At 37.5% G+C, this 20,811-nt stretch overlaps 1 protein-coding gene across 3 annotated transcripts; it reads left to right on the top strand.

Moving 5' to 3' along the window:
* CPSF3 (cleavage and polyadenylation specific factor 3) lies at positions 1–20,576 on the top strand. Of its 3 annotated transcripts, none has more exons than XM_080341687.1 (18): positions 9–129; positions 1,292–1,355; positions 1,979–2,076; positions 2,999–3,127; positions 4,082–4,259; positions 5,851–5,940; positions 6,976–7,126; positions 9,392–9,567; positions 9,951–10,109; positions 10,862–11,008; positions 11,983–12,135; positions 12,533–12,641; positions 13,389–13,487; positions 14,569–14,663; positions 15,224–15,311; positions 18,578–18,647; positions 19,258–19,354; positions 20,126–20,576. In XM_080341687.1, the coding sequence occupies exons 1-18, from the start codon at positions 59–61 to the stop codon at positions 20,225–20,227; spliced, it is 2,076 nt and encodes a 691-aa protein (XP_080197813.1). In that variant the 5' UTR covers positions 9–58; the 3' UTR covers positions 20,228–20,576. The 3 variants fall into 3 exon arrangements, with proteins under 3 accessions (XP_080197815.1, XP_080197813.1, XP_080197814.1); XM_080341688.1 differs by lacking the exon at positions 9–129 and adding an exon at positions 162–189; XM_080341689.1 differs by lacking the exon at positions 1,292–1,355 and having other exon boundaries at positions 1–129.
* The last annotated feature ends 235 nt before the right edge of the window (positions 20,577–20,811 follow it).

Here is a 20,811-nt window from a genome sequence, read left to right as displayed (position 1 = left end):
GGGGAGGAAGCGGAAGCGAGAGGCGGCCGGGTCCGTTAGCGGCGGGGCGCGGGGCATCATGTCGGTGAAGCGGAAAGCCGAGGCGCTGATCCCGGCCGAGGAGAGCGACCAGCTGCTCATCCGGCCCCTGTGAGCGCCCGCGGCGGGGGGCGGCGGGCGGCGGGCGGAGCCCCGGCCTGCGGGGCGGGGGTGCGTGTCCGTGGCCGGGGCTGTGTTATCGCGACAGGCGAGGCGGGAGCGTTGCAGGCCCGGGCCGCCGGGTGGATTTTTCCCCCTCCTGGTTTTCCGTCCCTCGCTTCAACAACGAGCAGCGGTCCTGCTCGGTCTGACAGGTTGTGTCTTTTCCCTGTGCAAAACTGAAGTGTTGTCGGAGCAAAGTAACAGAGCAGAGCCGCGAAGGTGATGAAGGGAGTGGAGCATCTCCCTTACGAGGAAAGGCTGAGGGAACTGGGGCTCTTTAGCTTGAACAAGACTGAGGGGTGACCTCATTCATGTTTATAAATATATAAAGGGTGAGTGCCACGAGGATGGAGCCAGGCTCTTCTCGGTGACAACCAATGATAGGACAAGAGGCAATGGGTACAAACTGGAACACAAGAAGTTCCACTTAAATATGAGAAGAAACTTCTTCTCAGTGAGGGTGCCAGAGCACTGGAACAGGCTGCCCAGGGAGGCTGTGGAGTCTCCTGCTCTGGAGACATTCAAAACCTGCCTGGACACATTCCTGTGTAACCTCATGTGGGTGTTCCTGCTCCAGCGGGGGGATTGGACTGGATGATCTTTCGAGGTCCCTTCCAATCCCTGACATTCTGTGATTCTGTGAAATACTTCATTTCTTGACATTTGCACTTCGACAGCATTGTGAGGCTTGTAGTGTTTTAAGTTCAATTTGCACTGGCATCTTTACTAGAGAAAAAATTCAAGGTGTTTCTGGTAGCATCGCCAGACTTTTCTGGGAAACTTGAGGATGTTAATAAAGCTTATTCAGCCCCCGGTAATTTGTTATTGAAGTAAGTGTTCCATTCATTAAACATCTCAATACTTTGAGACTCGAGTACACAGACATGCAATACAAACCAGAAGAGACCAAAACAATTCCCCCAAACATATCCTTTTTATTTTTACTGCGTTAAATAGGGTCTCATTTTGACTGAGAGAAATATAGCTGTTCGGTTACATTAAATATCTGAGTTTAAAAGGACTGTGCCTTCATTGTTTCTACACAGAAAAATAATTAAAGCTACACGGTGTGCATTGTTTTAATACTGATGACTTTGATATCCTTTTCCAGCGGTGCTGGCCAAGAAGTAGGAAGGTCATGCATTATTCTGGAGTTTAAAGGAAGAAAAATAATGGTAATTATTGCATGAATGTATTTGTATGCCCTCTCATTATGGTAGTTCAGATCATAAAAAGATGTGAGGGGTTAAATTCAGCTTCCACACTGAAATCAGCCACTGTGCTAGAAGAGGCGCATTTTATAGTATGTATGCTTGTAGGTGTTACAGAGGGATGCCCTGTCAAATAAATCCATATCCCCAAACAAATGCATGTTTCTGAAGTGTGGATTCTAAAATTTACACATATTAATTTTCAGTGGAAAGTAAGGCTAATGTTTACCAACACTTATGTGTAAACACTCACCTATAAACACATACATGTTCTCTTTTCCTTTTCCACCTGTCTTCCCAGATGGTGGCTGAAATAACTTGTACACACCGGTTCTCTATGTTCAGGTGTTGTTGACATGTGAATGAAGACTTGAATAAGTACCGAATTGTAAACAAAGACTGGGAGCTTTTGAAAGGTGTTCAGTTTCCCAGTGGAGAGAAGTCATTTAGATATCAGCGTTTAAGGAAAAAATACATTTTTTGCATCGCGCTGAGCTACCAGTCACTAGTAAATCTATTTCGGACCAAAATGGAAGAGGATTTTTTATATATTCTGTTAGAAGCTTTAACTTTCTTTCATTTTTCAGCTTGATTGTGGAATCCATCCTGGACTGGAAGGAATGGATGCTCTTCCTTACATTGATTTGATAGATCCTGCTGAGATTGATCTCCTCCTAATTAGTCAGTAAGTTTCACCTAGAAGAACCAATATACTGAGGTCGTGGTCTGAGCTATGTTCACTTGTAGGTTATTAAGAGAGGCTGAAAATAGGACTTACATAGATGGTAGTGGCATGGCAAAATTTTAGTTTCCAGCTTTTTTAAAATTAAGGATGTTCAGTCATTTGATATTACAACTCTCCTCTGAGCTTGCCGTGATATCTGGCATTTTTATAACCTGGCCTGCTTTGGTACCATTGTGACAGCTTCTAGAAGGGGCTTTCTGTGTAAAGACTGCTGAAATGTATTGGTTGGAGTTTGACTATTGGCTTTGAATGAAAAAGGTTCTGGGAGACCTAAGCAAGCTTTGAATATGATTTAAATACTGCTTGGTGGCTGCAAGACAAGAGCCAATTCTAAATTATTATTTAGCCACTCATAACTGGGTCTCTGTAAAGTCCTGAGTTCTTGTCATATGCACTTGTTCTACCTGTCTTTCAAAAGTGCTTCCTTAAGATAGGTTCAAACTACAAGTGTAGCCAAATAATTTTATTTTAGTAGTTCATGTTTTAATCCATAGTGTCCAACATGCAAACTTAGGATCATGTTTGTTAGATTTCTTGTATCTTTGACATTTATTGTCTTCCTGGTTCCTGTTATTTCGCTCCCTCTAAATTTATGCGTAAAGTACCAAAAAAATAATTCTGCGATTATATGGGTCAAACCTTTGCAATTAATGGAGAATTTCATGTATTGCTTTTACATTTTGTTGGTTGTGTTTCTAGTCACTAGGGTACAGAATAGAGACCAACAGAGTTAACAATAACATTAAAAATTCTGTTTCTGTTTTTCATGCTCTTGTGTGAAGTAGTGAATTACTTGATATATATTATATGTTCATGTTGTGCAATGTTAATGTATTAATTGGATTTGTGTGTCTATTTTAAGTTTCCATTTAGATCACTGTGGGGCTTTACCGTGGTTTTTGCAGAAAACAAGTTTTAAGGGAAGGACATTTATGACTCATGCCACAAAAGCTATTTATAAATGGCTTCTTTCAGACTGTGTCAAAGTCAGGTAAGCTGACACATTGGGTGTCTCTTCAACTTCTGAATTATTTCACCTTTATATCTGATAGGGAACTTAAGATGAAGCCGCCAAAGGTGGCTGGATGAACCTGGGTGTTGCCACAAGTAGCAACGTTATACGCAGGTTAAACTTACTGAACCATTTTGCTATGTCATGGATAATGTGCCTCTCAAATAATTTCCTATTTAAAAAAAAAAAATCTTTCCCATCATTCTTTTCATTTGCCTTATTTGCACCTTTTATAGTATCCCTTTTTTCCCCTGTCTGTTTCTCTTAAGACACTCTTTTGTTCTCATGCTTTTCAATGTGTATTTATTCTTGAGCTTCACAGAAGTAGTGAATTTTAAGCCCCTAAGGATACAAATCACTCTTCAGGACAAGGTCAGATTAAATATTAAATATACAAAGAGTGTTCTGTTACGTACAGGTTGTTGGGGTTTTTTTCTCTCTTTTGTTTCTTTTTCTTTTCCCTTGTGTTACATGCCATGACACATCTTTTCTATGTGAGTGCAATGGTCCTGAGCACATCTTGGCTCAGAAGGTTCTCGCTTGGGTCAGAAGCCTGATCAACAGTTCTCTTGTAACTTGTTTGTTCTGGGCCAACGGGAAGAGTGTGGTTAGTCTGGGTTTTGGGGACTGTTACCAGCTAAGGGGCAGATCTCTGCAGGGCTGAGAAACTACTGGTACTTTTAGACAAATATAGAGCAGATTCCAAACTGAAAAGACAATTCTAGCGTGGCCTTTCAAAAGAAAGATGCTTTAACTCTGCTTACGTGAACTACATTAGAGTAGCTAGACATGATTTCTGACACTGGAGATGCAGCGTTACTGAAGGGAAGTCTTGCTCTCAGTGGGAGATAATCCAGGAAGTGTTTTTTCCAGCTGTTACATAGTCTAAGCTGGTCAAATGAGCTGATATTTAGCCATTTCACTTATATCCAGTAATATATCAGCGGATGACATGCTATACACAGAGACAGACCTTGAAGAAAGCATGGACAAGATTGAGACCATCAACTTCCATGAAGTGAAAGAGGTGGCAGGAATCAAATTCTGGTGTTACCACGCGGGCCACGTTCTGGGAGCAGCCATGTTCATGATTGAAATAGCTGGCGTGAAGGTATTTTCTTTTTATTACGAAGTTGAAATCAAGCCTGAATTCTAATGTAATCATGATTATTGTCTGTTAAGCCCCACCAGTGTGGTTGGAGCTGTCAAATTAACTTGGACTCAAGCCAAGGCATGAGGCCTTGACCAGAGTGTGTATTTTCTGATTGATTATCACTAGCAACTGATGTGTATTGAACCAAGTGGGATGTTTGGATTTTACAGGAGTGAGCTACAAATCAGACTTAGAACTAGTAATCATGTAGTTTGTCTTGCTGGTCTGCCAAGAGGTAGCCAATAGCTGAGGCAGCCTTATGGAAGTTACATCTTAGTAAAATCTATTAACAGATGTTTGGGTTTGTAAATCTGATTTACCATATCTGCCTGTCTTGAGTGCTTAAGTGGCATTGGGCAAAGTATGTGAGTTGTAATTTTCTCGTAACGCTCTTATGCTAAAGTACCTAAAGAAATAGGATTATTATTAATTTTAGGCACAGAGGGATAAAATAGATCATCGTGTCATCACAGGCAGCACTGTGTCAAAACCAGGTACTTGTAACTAATCTCATGAATTGGAGTTCAGCAGGATAATCGCAGCCCAAGGGAAGTTTCGTACAGCCTTGAAGAGGAAAGAGAGATGGTGGTCCTGAGGCTTGCTGTCCAGTAGGACTTTGTTCATGGTTAATAATGATTGAGAATTTTAAAAGTTTAAAGTTAAACCAACCAGAAGTAAAACTGAATTTACAGTTATTACAGTAAATTTAGATACTTTACTGCCTTTTTTTTCTGATTAAGGCATAATGAAGAGTTTCTTCTCTTACTACGCATGACTCAAATGGATTGGGTTTTATTATCCATTATTTTCTTTAATTCTCTGTGAGGCAAATGAGGAATGTGATAGTAGGTTACCTGCAGACCAGTTTATCTGCCATTACTGACCATATGTTTTGTTATTATTCGCATTTTCATCAATGGAATGATGAAGTAAAAAATGTTCAGTTTCGAAACCATCACAGATTGCTGCATTTTACCCTGAAATTAAGAATCCACTAAAAATTACTAACCGTTACAACTACTTCTTGGTGTAATGGGGAACATGATCATTTCATTTGGAAAATATGCTACAGGCTCTTTTTTTTAGTATCAGAAAATCCTAGAAGACTATTTAATAAGTAATTTTATTGGATTATTTATTATATTTGCATTCTGATATATAAATGCAGTTTCATCTACTTTTTACTTCCACTTAGGACCCACTCAGTTATTACATCTTAGTGCTCAGCACATGTATGCACGAGGCTGCACATGGCACCTTTATATTCCAAATTAAGAGTAAAATCTTCATAATTTTTTACCTAGTTCTGTTGGAATTACGGTACTGCTTGAAATACCTTTACTTACTGTGGTTAAAATATTTACATTGTAGTACTATTGACTATTAATACTGTAAGCACTGTCCACATCAGAAGAGTCTCTAGTTAAAGTACAAGTGACCTTTTTATCATAAATTCCTTAAAACCATCTTTGTTCAAAGAATATCATTCCTATGCAAAAGCTTTTAAGGACCTGTGGTCAGAATAACTGCTTCTCTGTGTCTCCAATAGCTTTTATATACAGGTGATTTCTCAAGACAGGAAGACAGACATCTGATGGCAGCTGAGATTCCCAATATTAAACCTGATATTCTTATAATTGTAAGTTTTACAAAAATATTTATTTATATTAGTAATTAAATACGTATAGGGGCATTACTTATTTAAAGCTAAGATGAAATGAGAAAGGCAGTGGAGATTTAATGGTAGTACATAATTTGTGTTAAATATTCAACTGCTTGAGTGTTCAGAACACTCCAACGTTTGTTTTCTCTGTATTGAAGTCTAATTTTTGTTTTATTATTCTTCTGATGAAGTTCCTTAAGCCTTTAGACGAACCTTTTCAAGATGGGAAATTTATTAGGTTTCGACTTGTGTTTGCTAGATGTGTTGTACAAACCGCAGTATCTTTCTTTAGTAGATCCTCACCTACTTCTGACTATGTTGAGAAGCTGTCCAGGTGGAGGTGACCTGAGTGTGATTCCATATTTTTGTTTTGTTTTGCTTTGCTTTCTGAGCAAAATGTTTTTATTCTCAATTCATGTTTGGAAAATCAGAAGGTCAGGGGAAATGTTAAAAGTAACAGTTTTATCTAGAAACAAACAGCGAGATCTTTCAGAGTGACACTTAAAATGATTTTCTTTAGTGTGTTCCTTCTAACTGCTTTCTGTAACTGATCATTTCATTTTAAGTCACATCAAAATCTTGTATTTTGTGTCATTCCTATGTTTCAGGCTACATGTTTCTAAACTGTGGCACTAGTGAGCCATGTTAATGTGATAACCCCTTCATCAAAGCAGTAGCAGCATTTCCAGTTAGGAAAATAAGTGTGTTAAATTTGAAACCTCTTAAAAGAAGCATAAAATTTAATTTCTTTTTTTTTTTTTTTAATAACAGGATCTGTCTTTCCAGATTGCTGGGAGGGATTTAGGGGGGGGCGGAAATTTTGATTATTTGTCTTGATTGAGGTGGTTATGGACATTTAGGGGAGGATTTGATTTTTCCCTTTATCTCCCTCCTTTCCCCACCATGTTAACCCCAGTATGTTTTTCTGCATTGTCTTGTTGGATTCAGAGGAGAAGATCAAGAATTAGTCTCTGTGGCAGTACTTTTAATGTTCAGTTTCTCTCTACGTAGGAATCCACGTATGGTACTCATATTCATGAAAAAAGGGAAGAGCGAGAGGCACGATTCTGCAATACCGTTCATGACATTGTAAATAGAGGAGGTAGAGGTCTTATTCCTGTGTTTGCCCTGGGTCGAGCGCAGGAGTTACTTTTAATTTTAGGTACGTACCTTCCCAGCTCCTCTTAATAAAAAACACATAATGTTAAATGAGAATGTTTTCATGTGCAGTCTTTCAGATGTAATGATTTTTTTAAACAACTCTTCAGCTATTTTCCAGCATGTTAATCACCTGAGAATATATAATGCGTGTTTGTTCAAATGGAAAAAATCCCATAAACCAAATCATTTCTGGTTTGTGAGGTAGGACAAAGACCTAGAAAGGAAAGGGTAGTAGCATAGTAATATGTGCTTGACTTTTGCATCACGTTGAACCAGGATTTCAGCAAAAAGGGACTACTATTACAGATGGAACAGTAAGCAATCACAACAACTGTTCTGTTTCAACTGTAATGCTGAAAAAAGATATTTTTTATTCCAAAGTTTCACTATCTTTGTCCTTTAATTCACAAACCTATATGAAGAAGTCTTTATAGGGAAAGCTGAGAAGACCATTACAGACACTTCTAGCATTCCTAAACTCTTAATGATAATGGGAAAGCAAATCAGGCTTTGTTAAGAAGAGCAAGGAGGGAGGAATTATAACAAGCCACTTCATATAAAATATATAGGTAGTTGTTACAAGCTAATTCAAATAAAACAGATGTTAAATAAATTATTTCCAGGCTGCTTTGCTTCCTTTTAGTGCATTTAATCTGTACTACGTTACATGATTTTTTACTATTCTTTTTGTTCATGCAAATGCCAGCAAGATCAAAAGATAACTATCTTAAAATTAAAATACTTATTTTTAGGGGTGTTGAATCTAAAGTGTTACCTAAATACTTGAAATTCTTCTCTCTTTCCATTTCAGTTTTGCCAGACATTAAAAACTAGTTTGTTTTGAAAACATGTTACTGGTCTATTCACATGTTAATAAGACATTTGGATCTAGGCATGGGGTAGCACTCGATGTTGTAGGGTTATTTACTACTTATCATTGATTGAGGGGTTTTTTATTTTGTAGAGGAGATGAAACCTGAACATTTCAAATCTCGTGTAGCCATTAGTTTGTAATTTGTTGGCCTCTCCTTACTGTGTGTGGATATTAAAGTGAATTTCTAAAGAGAAGCTTGAAAATACATCTAGTAAAGCTAGACATGCAATTGGTTGCTTAATTAGGTAGAAAATGCAATTGCATCTCACATGCCTTCGCAATTGAGCCCACAGGCTTCTGTGTTTGTTTTTCTTCTTCCCAGAAGTGTATGACAAAAAGGCCCCAAAATACTGTGTTATGATATAGAAAATTGTGATGATGGTTGCGGTCTTGTAATGTCACTCTACATCCTGCTATAGATTATCTTTTATTTGCTGTTGCCACCTTACACTTGACCTTATTAGGATAGTCCTGGCCGTAAGCCTCTGACATGTTCTGAAAAGCCTGGTCTGCAAATCAAAAATGTTAGGTTAAAGCCTTATTGTTTTAAATGTACAAATACAGCCAAAAGAGTGTACGTCTCTTTTTGGATGATTGTTCCTCACTTATGGAATAGAAATGTTTTAGACTAGCAGAACTGTAGCCAAGTGGGAAAACAAATAAGTTCTGTTTACATAGCTGCATTCAGATCTCTTCTTTGTGTTCAGTAAAAGTCATTGCTACTGTCATCAGTGATAAAATAAGTTGTGGTTAGTGGAGGATTTTTTCCTGTTTTTTTGTTTCGGTAAAGCTTGTAAGATATAACTTGGTGATATACCAGAAGCCAGGCTTGATAACTGGGTGATCCCTTCACGCCTTGAACTCTGTGGACTTGTTTTACAGAACTTTGATATAGTGAAATCTCACCATCACATCTATGTGCAGATGTCACTAGCTGTTAGGTGTATAATTAATATTTGACAGAGACATTTTAGCTTTATTGAAGTGATGTGGCAAAACTTGCATTGCTGTAAATGTGCATTTTTTACTGTGTAATATAACGTATACTTTATTCCTTGTAGCTGAAGTTGGTGATTCTTTGGTATTTGACCTGTCAAAAATACTTGAAGTTCTTCTTTTTCTTGTTTGTTTGCCTGTTTGTTTGTACCAGTTGTATACATTTTTTTAGGTGCTGATTGTTTTTTCTTTAGCAGTGCAGATGAAAAAGAGTCTGTGATTGTAGTTTTCTGTAATATAAATGAAAAAAACACTGCTAAATCTGTTCTACAAGAAGTATTAACATATCTGAGAAGCACGTGTTTTGGAGATAATGCTGTGGGTACACTCGTGTGGTTTTTTGTTTGGTGTTTTGCTTTTTCTTTTTTTCTTTGTCATTGTTCTTGGGTTTTTTAGATGAATACTGGCAGAATCATCCTGAACTCCATGATATCCCTATATACTATGCCTCCTCTCTGGCAAAGAAATGTATGTCGGTTTATCAGACATATGTCAATGCCATGAATGACAAAATCCGCAAGCAAATCAACATCAACAATCCATTTGTTTTCAAGCATATTAGTAATCTGAAGGTAAGCTTGAGATTAAGGTTGTCTTACAAAAGAGGAAGAGTGACAGAGGAGTTCATATTTGCTGGATAGTCTCCCCATTCACTGTCCTAATAGACTGATTAGGTACAAGTTTATATCAGAGTTATCTGCTATTGCAAAGTTTAGAGGGCTGGTTGAGGGGAGCTTCTGCCCCAACTTTTCTTCCACTAGAGATCCCTATGCTTATAGTTTGATCCTTAGGGGTATCAGTAGGAGGAACTTTCCTGCAAAGGGCACTGTTTAGGAGGGTGGGGTATAATCTGTGAACACAGGGCTCTACTTGCATATTTTTCAAGGGTGTAACGATGCTGTCCTTCATTTCAGTGTGTTGTGGTGACCGATATTCTTGCTGTTTGCCCATTTAGAGTATGGATCATTTTGATGATATTGGCCCCAGTATTGTGATGGCTTCCCCAGGTATGATGCAGAGTGGCTTGTCCAGAGAGTTGTTTGAGAGCTGGTGCACAGATAAGAGAAACGGAGTCATTATAGCAGGGTACTGCGTGGAAGGAACACTTGCTAAGGTGAGTCACTAATGTACCACAACTTCTTAATATGAAGTAGTATTCATGCTGTGTTTAGAAAGAATTGGCCAATAGCAAGTCTCTTTATTTGGATTTATTGAGAAGATGCATAATTATGTAGTCAGAACTAATTGCTTCTGGCTAATACTAATGGAAAGTACAGAAATTTGCATGTGGCCATTTCCAGTGATGTTATACAAAATAATCTTTTCTAGGAGCAGTTATCTTGTCACAAGAAAGAATGATCGATACTTTTCTCCATCTTTACACCCACCATTTAGCTTTTGGAGAGGGGAGCCCTAACCCTAATTCTAGAGGACTCAATATTAAATCTAACACTACTTACCTGTCAAGAGATCATACTGCCTTGCATGTGTTTTCCTCTTTCAGGTTGTAGAAAATGAATTCCTTCCTTCTGAGTTCCTGCACCTAAGGGCAAACAGAGCATCTAGGTTTGCCTTTAGGGACAGAAATCACACTCATGTTATAATTTCAATGCAAATTTGAGAGAAATGTATCTGGAAGAAGAATTAACTCTGAGATCTGTTGGGGATGCAAACAACGAAATGGTGTGTTTTGTGCATGCTGTTTTCATTTGTGAGTGTGTGTTTTGTGAAATTTGAGAGGTTTTTTCAGTTCTTTACATTTAGCTTGGCTGCCAATATTAAATTGCTTTTAAAGTGTAAAGCAGTGGTTATATGGCATCTGTAGCAGGCTTTTAATTTTTTATTTAAATTGCTCTTTTTTTCTAGCATGTCATGTCTGAACCTGAAGAGATCACAACTATGTCAGGCCAAAAACTCCCAATGAAGATGTCTGTGGATTACATTTCTTTCTCTGCTCACACAGATTATCAACAAACTAGTGAATTTATCCGGGCCCTGAAACCTCCACATGTGGTTAGTATGCCTGCTGCCCATTCCTCCAGAGTGGGATTTATCAAACCAGTTCACAGCCTTGAATCATCGAGGCAAGTACTGGTGTTTAGCCGTAGCCAGCATCCCTAAGCTTTGAATAACAAAAGGTGGAGATTTTAATCAGTTTTCATTTTGTTACCTTAGCAAAGTAAAGATGAACTTGCTCTCGACTGTCTGCACGTGGGATATCTGGGGATGACTTTCAAGAAAGCAGTATGATCCATAACCTGTTTGGGCAGTGGTCTGCACAAGTGCAATACAGTGTAAGACAACATTAAGTTGAGGACACTGCTATTGGGAAAATTCACTGGAATTTGCCCCGAAATGAACAAGGAAAAGAGTAGGACAGTCTGAAAGAACGTGTGTAGCAGGCAGCAGAAGGCAAAGGCGGCGCTTGGGGAGCAAAGCCTGAGCAAATCACAGGGAGCAGGACGTGTGAAGGATCAGAATATGAAAACAGAGACCAGGATCTGAAACTGGCTGAGACTGGGCGAGAATCAGTGTGCAAGCAGAGATAAGAAATAAATCATAGCAAAAGAAAAGAAGATTTAGCTTCACAAAGAAAATTAATAAGCATATTCTCTGAGTTGCATGTTTATTATGTCTGTCTACATGCAGACACAAAATTGTAAAGCTAACTGTAACTAGTATAACAATGTATTTGTATATGAAAAGTTAAATGGAATTTCTGTAACGCATTCTGCTTATTTACATGTATTTTTCTACTAATACTCAGGGTTATGAAATCCAGGCCTTTGAATAATGCATAGAATTCAAAGACAATCATAGAACTCCATGTAGTATAACTGAGCTAATGTTTCATACATTGTGATCTCATGAAGTTACATTTTTATGAAGATGAGGTACAGGATGGCAGTTTTCTTGGATAATGTGCTTACTAAACATGTCTGTTTGGACAAGCACCTTCTGCTAAAAGCAAAACTGTATTTCTACAGATTTTAGTTCATGGTGAGCAGAATGAAATGGCCAGATTGAAGGCAGCGCTGATACGGGAATATGAGGATAATGACGAAGTTCATATAGAAGTTCATAATCCTAGGAATACTGAAGCTGTGACATTAAACTTCAGAGGAGAAAAACTTGCCAAGGTATAAAATTAATATTATCTCTACAATGGTATTTTCCTTTGGGATAAAAGCAACACTTTTTCTTCAAGCCTCTATTTTTAATTGGTTTTGGATTGTGTATGTTTTCCAGGGACTCAAAGTATATGAATGTTTTGGGTTTAGTGTTGTATTTGGGGGTCGGTTTGTGGGGGGTTGTTTTTTTATGGGGTTGGGGTTTTTTATTGTTGGGTTTTTTGTTTGGTTTTGTGGGTTTGTGGGTTAGCTCAGAATGTTTGTTGGTTATTCTGACTTCCCTTTATTTTCAGAGTTAATTCTATAGAATGTTTCATTTTTCTGAGAAAAGTATGTTTCATCTCCATAGTTAAGCGATGAATATTAAAGATCACATTGTTACAGTATGTGTGTTTTTTCTTTCCAGGTGATGGGATCTTTAGCAGATAAGAAACCAGAGCAAGGACAGAGGATTTCTGGAATCCTAGTTAAAAGAAATTTTAACTATCATATCCTTTCTCCCTGTGACCTCTCCAGTAAGTAAAGACAGTAACATGCTCAATAGGTAACTGAAACTTACTGTATCCTCCCTCTTCTCTCATTAAAACACATACGGTAGTGGGTTTTTTTCTGTAATTTTGTGTTTGATAAGTAAATAGTGAACATCTTAGTTTTAGTTTGGTGTAGTCTTGCCAAAAATTCTGAACTGTTGGAGTGAGAGCAAGGCATTTGATTCTTTGTCCACTGAAGTTTAAACAAATAATTTCTGTAAAAGAAAAGAAAGAAAATTCCATTCCCATTGTAGTTACTTAAAACTCTTCCTCTGTATGACTAGGCATAAAACATGCCAGTGAGAACAGGAAAGGACCTAGATCAATTGTCCTGCTAGTTTCTCAAATGTCATTAGTTTTCAGTGTAAAAAGCTAGAGTACAGTGAAAATATTGTGTATCGTTCCTGTGATGTTTATTACTAAAGAAATTGATCTATTCTTAAAATGGAAGAATAATTAAATGGAGTAGTAATGTCAGAAGAGCTTGGGGGAAAGCAATTCTACTGTCCTAGTTCACTGTTTGCCTTTAATGGGTGTGATAAAGTAACACGCTATTGCTGTTTTCCTAACAAGGATGTTATTTATCTTAAAACAGACCCTCCACCCTCCTCTTTACACACTGTCCTTTTCAACCCTCTGTCTTGAATGCATTGATGCCATTATTTATCTATACTGACAATTTTATTTTTTGGGAAGCAAATTTTTAATATATACTTTTAACAATTCTTTCAGATTATACAGACTTGGCGATGAGCACTGTAACACAGACACAAGCCATTCCATATACTGGCCCTTTTAATCTGCTTTACTATCAGCTACAGAAACTTACCGGTGTGTATTTGGAAAGACACGTTCATTCTTTATAGTGATCAACTTTTAAAACAATGTAGAGTCTTCAGAGGTCTTCTGACTGGAAACTTCTTTGCCACTAACTGAAGTGCCACAGTTTGTTTCATATTTTACAACTTTGATTAGATTATGCACACTCATGAGTGTGACACATCCGTTTTGGGGGATTCTACTGCAGTTGTGCTACAAATCATGAGTATATAGTAATAAAGAGCCTAGGCTGATGTTTGTCTCCTGTCAGCCCCCAAAGTGAGTGTCGGAGGCTCTTGGATGCAAAATTTTGTAATTGATGTTTTCTCTCCAGCCTGAAAATAGAATGGGTAATGCCATCCAATTAAAAACAAAACCTCTGTCCTCCTTTGGGACAGCCAGCCTCTTTTGTCCCTCCCCGAGAGGCAAGAATCTGACTTTGTTGGCTTTTTCTGAGTCAGGAGCCGTTTAAATCTGCCCCTAGTGTGATTCCCTGTGCTTCTGTCTGGCTTTCTTAAAGCTCTGTTGGAGCAGCTCCTGTCACAGTTCATTAAAGGCTCACACACTTTGCAGGATCCCTTCCCAGATTTAAAGCTGAGGATTTGTTTTTTCTTCTGTAGTCTCAGAATCTAATGCATGTCACTAGTGAAGAGAGAAGCTGTGTTTAGTTGGTGCTCAAGTCTCATAGCCTGAGCGCTACCTGCACACAAATACTTTTGTTTTATCCTGTGTGCTTATGCAAACTATGGGTTACCCTTTAAGGGGTGCAAATGGAGCACTAAGTTTCACATTTGTTTTCTTTTTCATTGGTGTACACATGTCAGTGTATTAAGCCAGTTAACTATGAGAATTCAAAACAACTAAAATGGCCAATATTACATATTAATATTAAAAAACTCCAGCTAGGCAGACCAAAGAAAATAGTTTTGTCAGGCAAGGGAAGAGAGTGTGCACTTAGACTTAAAAATGAATTATAAGCAGTTGTGGTGATGCTCACAGCGTTCTTAAAATGACCTGTGTTCTTATGCAGATAAAATTAGTGTTGTTCCCAGTATAATTTTACCCTTGCTAACCATTTGTTATCACTTCTTAGGTGATGTAGAAGAAATAGAAATCCAACAAAAACCAGCCTTGAAGGTTTTCAAAAATATCACTGTGATCCAGGAACCAGGCATGGTGGTCCTTGAGGTGGGCATTGGTGGGGGAGGAAGAAGTATTTTGTTGTCCAGTTTCTGCAAAATAGTATTGGATAGATGCTGTGCAGAATTAAATATTTTACGCGGTTTTCTATTGGTTGACAAGTAGAATGAAAGTTAGAACAGGGTTCCCCTTGAGCTGTGGTCCTGTATTGATGGACGCTGTTTCATTTAGCCACTACCGGTTTCTTTTTTGCTGTGACTCAAGAGTATTATGGCAGATTTGGTGGCCTTTTTTATTTGGCAGATAGTAATTAAAAATAATGTCAAATGGAGTTCCCTCCTTCCCCCAGATAGTTGTGATAATTAATGACTGTTTCATAAATGTGTTGAGAAACATTCAAAAGCTTGAGTTTTTCATGGGAAGTTACTGGAACATACCAGGTTAAAAATAGTTTGGTGTAAAATGTGTGACAGTCACTCGAAGGTAGAATTCAGAGAAAAATAGGAGAATGGAATTTATGTCACATTGTTTTTATGTTGCATTATTCATTCAGCCCAAATAATGGGCTCAAATTATGAATTTTTGTTGTTTTGTTTTTTATCTTACAGTGGGTGGCAAATCCTGCTAATGATATGTATGCAGACACCGTGACAACAGTGATACTGGAAGTTCAGTCAAATCCCAAAATACAGAAAGGTAGGAAGTTTAGTGTATGCTTATTTAACTGAGGCATTTCTTCTTATTTGTTTATATCACACTTAGAGGGATATAATGCCTTGCAATAGATGGCAATCCCACTATTACACTTCCTGTCCGTATGAAACTTTTTAGGGAGCAATGTTTGCTACTTAAAAACAGAATTACAACTTGGTCCTCATTATTTGTAACACATTAATTGAAACTTTCTCTTACATGGCAGATGGTAGCTGACTTGGAAAATATGACCTTATTTAAAATAAGTTAAATATTACTCGCTTTAGATATTGAGTGTAAACAATTTATGATATCTCATTTAAATATTTATGATAAATGATAATAAATGATATCTAATTTAAATATATTAAATAACTTCCTCATTTGGAAGTTATGATTACCATTCATGAGTGGTATTCCTATGACTGTACATCAGAAAGAGTTTGGTTAACACTGCTGAAAAAAAAGTCAGATTAATTTCACAGTTACACTTACGCACACCCTGTAACCACATCGCATTATTGGGTAGTGACAGCATCATCAGGTGCTGGGTTTGACGTTGCTATTCAAGAATCACAGCAATGTTGTTTGGATTATTACTGATGGTAGTTTGTATCTTTTGTTGCACCATTTCGCTTTGAACATGCTTGTCACTGTGCTAAGAATCTGAAGCACCTATTGAATATGGGATTTGCCACAGAGGATAAATGTTGGCAGTTTGGCAACACAGTAGTACAGATAATTTGTGAAAATAAAATAAGGGATCATTTTTCTATTTCCTAAGGTTTGAAATAACTTTTTTGCCACTGCCTGCATCATTACTTGGACTATATGTTGTTACTATTTTACTTGCAAAGATCTTAGTAAATTCTGCTTTTGTGTACCGTTGCTCACCTAGTGACATAAGTGACAGTTGTGTGTATCCATCTTAGAGCATTATTCATCTCCAGTTTGGATGTGGTCAGGTGAGCAGAACCCAAAATTCTATTCCCTGGCTGTTATATGAAAGTAATGTGATTTGGGATTTTTTTTTTAATATATTACTCAGCAAAAGGCCAATATGAGTAGTGATCATATTAAATTAATCCCAAGTCACGCCTTAAAAAATTAAAATAAGCTGTGTCTGTAATGCCCAGCACCTAAGTGCTGTGCCCTTAAATAGGGGAGGGGTGGCACATGTGACCTTTGTGCCTGTTTTTAATTTGTGTGGAAAACAGGGTGGTGGGGAAGGGGACACAGCTGAGGTGTGCACGGGTGCACCTGAGCCCTGGAGCCCTCAAAGCAACCCGGCATCTGAGATCCTGGGCTCTACCTATCGTGCCTTTGGCCTCTTTTAACCCATTCTGTGATCACCCTCCTGTGAACCAGTTCCAATGTTAACAATTCTGTCCTGTTCAGCACCTTCTGAGCTTATCTAAGGGTTTTTCCTGTCATTCTGTATCAGATTTCCTACTGAAGCCTGATGGTCTAGGTTTGTTTTTAAAATAACTGATGTTTTTCAGTTATCGGAGACTGATAGTGAGGAGTCTGGCTCGATCTGTCTCTTACAAATTTGCAAGAATTACAGTAGATTTTTCTTTCCCAACAAGCATGGAAAGCACTAGAGACATATGGACAAACCTTCCCTGGATTTTTCCTCCTGTCTTTTTATTATTTATTTTGTAATTACATCTAAAATAGCAGTCAGTGTTTGATAGGTGTTTAGCCCCACACCTGAGTCAAGAAATCTGTTATAAATTCTTTCTCCTAGGTTTAGAAATTCACATGGCAGTTGTTCTTTTGTTTTAGGAGAAAGCTTCTCCATTCCCCCTGATCTAAGCAAGTTCAGTGTCATTTTCTTATCTTGGTTGTGATCATTTTCAGTATATATCAGCCCTTCTAGCCACACCCTTGTGTTCTGTTCTACTGAAACTAAACAAAACCAGAAAAATTTACTTTTTTTATAGTACTTTGACCTCCTTCCCCCACCCCGCATCTTTTTTTATATGGCTGGAAAAAAATTCTTGTACTGTTTTGTTATTTTTTATTGCAATTTCTGACTTGGCCTGACTTTTGGTAGTCCCCAGTTTATCTGTACAGTCTGCTAGTGACAATATCTAGCTATTTTTCCCCCGTGATTAATTCCTCTTTCTATTTTTATATGCCTTTTTGAATTATGTCTCACGTTGTTTCATGGTGCTGATTCTATAAGCTAATCTCAGGTGTGGCTACTTGCAGGATTTTTTCCCTTTATTTGTTGCTTTGGGTTTTTTTAACACATTCCAAATACTTCTTGCACTTGTGTATTTTAGAGTACGCTGACAGAACCACAAGTGATTGTATTTAAATATCTGAAGTTATCGTTGCTTACTTGAGCATGTGCCCACTCTTAGCTCATTTCCAATAGAAAATTGATTAGCTTAGTACATTCGGTCACTGCACCTATGTAAGCAATAGTAGATTTTTAAGATGCGCCTGCTTGATCTCTTGCAATTATTAAGTTCTTCAAAGAATTTCTAAGTTATTCTAACTACAATTGTGTTCAGTTCTCTGAACTCTTCAGATTATTTAGAAATCTTGAAAACCAGTTTTTAAAAATCCTTCTTTTAACTAAACTCTAGTTGCAGATCTGTTTTATTTGTCCCTCAGTGAAGCGGGTAGTGGTTTTACAACTAGCTCTTCCTATAGACTCCTTACTCCTTTAATGATCACATACTTCAATTTTGAAAAGCAAATTACTTGTTTTAAACTATTTCTTTATCTTAAAACCAAGTATGAAACCAGTATCATTATTTTTATTTCAAACTCTATATCCTGAAACAGATTCCAGACATGTCTGTCCCTGTTACTACTACTCACATTTCTGTGCAGTTTTACCTCATTTCTGCTCTATGTCCTTCTGGCCTCTGTGATGTAGTATTTTCCTATAAAAATAGAAAATTGAGGGATTATTAAAAAATTATGAAAATTTAAAAATTTTTAAGTAAATGAAGTGTGAGCAATAATGAGCATTAACAACAAAAAGGAGAACTGAGACGTGAGAATCAGACTTGCAAAGTTGTCTATTTTAAAATGTGATAAGTACAAGGAATATAAATTTTAAATGCATGTACTTCCTTGACTTTTCCATCTTTTTTAATACATTTTTTATAACATGTTTAAACATATATATGTCTGCTATAGCTCTTACTTTTTTATCATGAAAGTGAATTAGGAACCAGATTGTATCCATTAGCCTATTTTTCCTCCTAGCAAATGTCTGTGAAAGTAAAATGACTTTTCCTTTTCAGCTGCAGTACATAAAATTTCCAAAACTGTAGATATGGATGTGTATAGGAAGAGAATGGAGATCATGCTTCAGTAAGTTGGCATATATTTTTCTAAAGGAAAATGATCATTGTTAATCATGTAAATACAATAATTTTAGTATAATACAGGTCAAAGATACAGTTACTTAAAAATACTTGATGCAAATGTAATTCAGTCCAATTTCTCTGAAGGTCAGAAATGGACTGAAGAAAGAGGTACCGTAAAAAAAGTTCTCAACATCATTAAGATGTTAAATAAAGGGCCCAGTTATTTCTTCCAGAAACACATTTTTAATTTGTCTCCGAAAATTATGCTCTGAATTCTTATGAAAATACTATTTTGGATCACTTGTCTTTTAAAACTTTCTCTGGCGTGTGTTCTGTTATTTAGGTAGAACTCTTACCTTTTTAAAATCAAAGGGATCTTTCCCTTCAGTTATGATAAGATTTCTTTTTTTTTTTGTAAAATACTTACTGTTATGTGACACCCACTCATAATAATTTAGATTGGTATTTTTTAATTGTATCTGAGTGGGTTCAGTAGTAATTGCTGAAAGGAGATACTCTGCTAACAAAATGCCTTTGGAAGCCTAAGGTTAATAGAAATAAAAACTTAATTTTGCTGTTTGGCCACGTCTGACACGCATAGATCTTTGTTTTAGGGACATGTTTGGAGAAGACTGCGTGAGTTCAAAAGACGGCTCCGTCCTGAGCGTCACGGTGGATGGGAAGACGGCAAACGTTTCCCTGGACACGCGGGTACGTACGGCAAAGCGCTTTTGGGTGTTGCAGAGGTGAGTCCCCAGTCCAGTAAACGGTGCTGCCCCGAATAGTCTGTGCCTGTTTGCTGAGGAAATGGTGGTGTATTTGGTATCAAAACAGCTTGAGCTGTTTTGCCAGAGAGTTCTCTTCATTAAAAAAATGCTAGCGATGTTTATGTAGCAAATACTGCAGATTTGAAAGAAAATCCAGTAGTTTTCAGCAGCGCTCTGCTTGTATAAAAATGAAGAAAGATTGTAGAGGAGAAAATGATTCTACACACAATTTTTAGTGCTCTTAAAATGTAGGCCCTGGTCTGAATAACTGAACAATCACAGAGCACAAATGGTGCTAATAGGGTTTTTTTGGTCATCTTCATGCTTTTGTAGCTAAATTGAAAGCCTGAAATACTCGCAAAAAGAAATACTTTATTAATTTACTAGCTAAATTGAGAATTGGATGTCATGCATGTCAGAAGGCTGCTTTAAGAAGCTATCACACCTAGTTATTTGAACAATGTGGTACTCCAAAGACTGGTTAAAACAGTGTCCTTAATCGTTTTAATGTATTGACTTTCTGTTGTTATTAATAACATATTCAAACTATATATTATATACTCACTATCCACAGTAGTAATGTGTTCCACTAGAGTCATTCTCAGATGCTCTCCTTTTTTTTTGTGTGACTGCTTTGCCCTTTCCCCATTCTTCTGTGCTGAAAAGGAAGATGAAGTGCTGGCTGTTGTAACGTGCTTTGGTTTTCTGTTCGCAGACAGTTGAGTGTGAGCCAGGAAGCGAAGATGACGAATCCCTTCGTGAAATGGTAGAGCTGGCTGCGCAGAGGCTTTACGATGCCCTCAGCCCAGTGTGCTGACCTCTGCAGATAACATCAGAACAATCTTCTAAATGTTCCATTTACTTGGACTATTTTTTTAAGAGTAAATTTTTTTCTTCAGCAAGTCAACCATATCAGTTCTGTGACTGTGAAACTGCCGGGTTATTTCAAGTAATGGATGAGCAACCTTCTAGCAACTATATTTGTGCATTTAGATAATAAAGTCAGGCAAACTATGTATATGTTCTTTTGTCTTAGATATATACAAGAATTAAGAAAAAAATTCTTAGCCTAAATGTAGAATTGCAAAAATTAAATTGAGAAAGTCTTATATTTGTGAAGATTAATGACCAGCTGGAGGATAAATTCAATGTTTTGGGTTTGCATATGCTCAGAATCAAGCTTCTAAGTAAATTTTGTTCCTACCAGGGAAGCAGTTACCTGCATGCTGCCATCTGCTTTTGTCTGCATTTAAAATGGAATCCATGTTGGCTTACTGGGGTTAACTGGAGCTTTGAAACTGTACATGGACTAGGTGAACAAACCCACCTCCGAGTGTAAATGCCTCCCGTCGCTGTTTCTGTGACAGTCAGCGCCCACCGGCCCTGTCGCTGGTGAAACGG

The sequence above is a fragment of the Nesoenas mayeri genome (assembly GCF_963082525.1).
Source record: "Nesoenas mayeri genome assembly, chromosome: 3".
Taxonomy (NCBI): domain Eukaryota; kingdom Metazoa; phylum Chordata; class Aves; order Columbiformes; family Columbidae; genus Nesoenas; species Nesoenas mayeri.
Note: the sequence above shows the minus strand (reverse complement) of the source record. Positions and strands in the feature narration are given on the sequence as shown.

Excerpts from the sequence above, each read along its gene's own strand:
- CPSF3 (XM_080341687.1), top strand. The coding sequence starts at position 59 with ATGTCGGTGAAGCGGAAAGCCGAGGCGCTGATCCCGGCCGAGGAGAGC. Across the intron at positions 130-1,291 it reads CAGCTGCTCATCCGGCCCCT|CGGTGCTGGCCAAGAAGTAG; the intron begins GTGAGCGCCCGC and ends ATCCTTTTCCAG. Across the intron at positions 13,488-14,568 it reads TCAGCTACAGAAACTTACCG|GTGATGTAGAAGAAATAGAA; the intron begins GTGTGTATTTGG and ends ATCACTTCTTAG.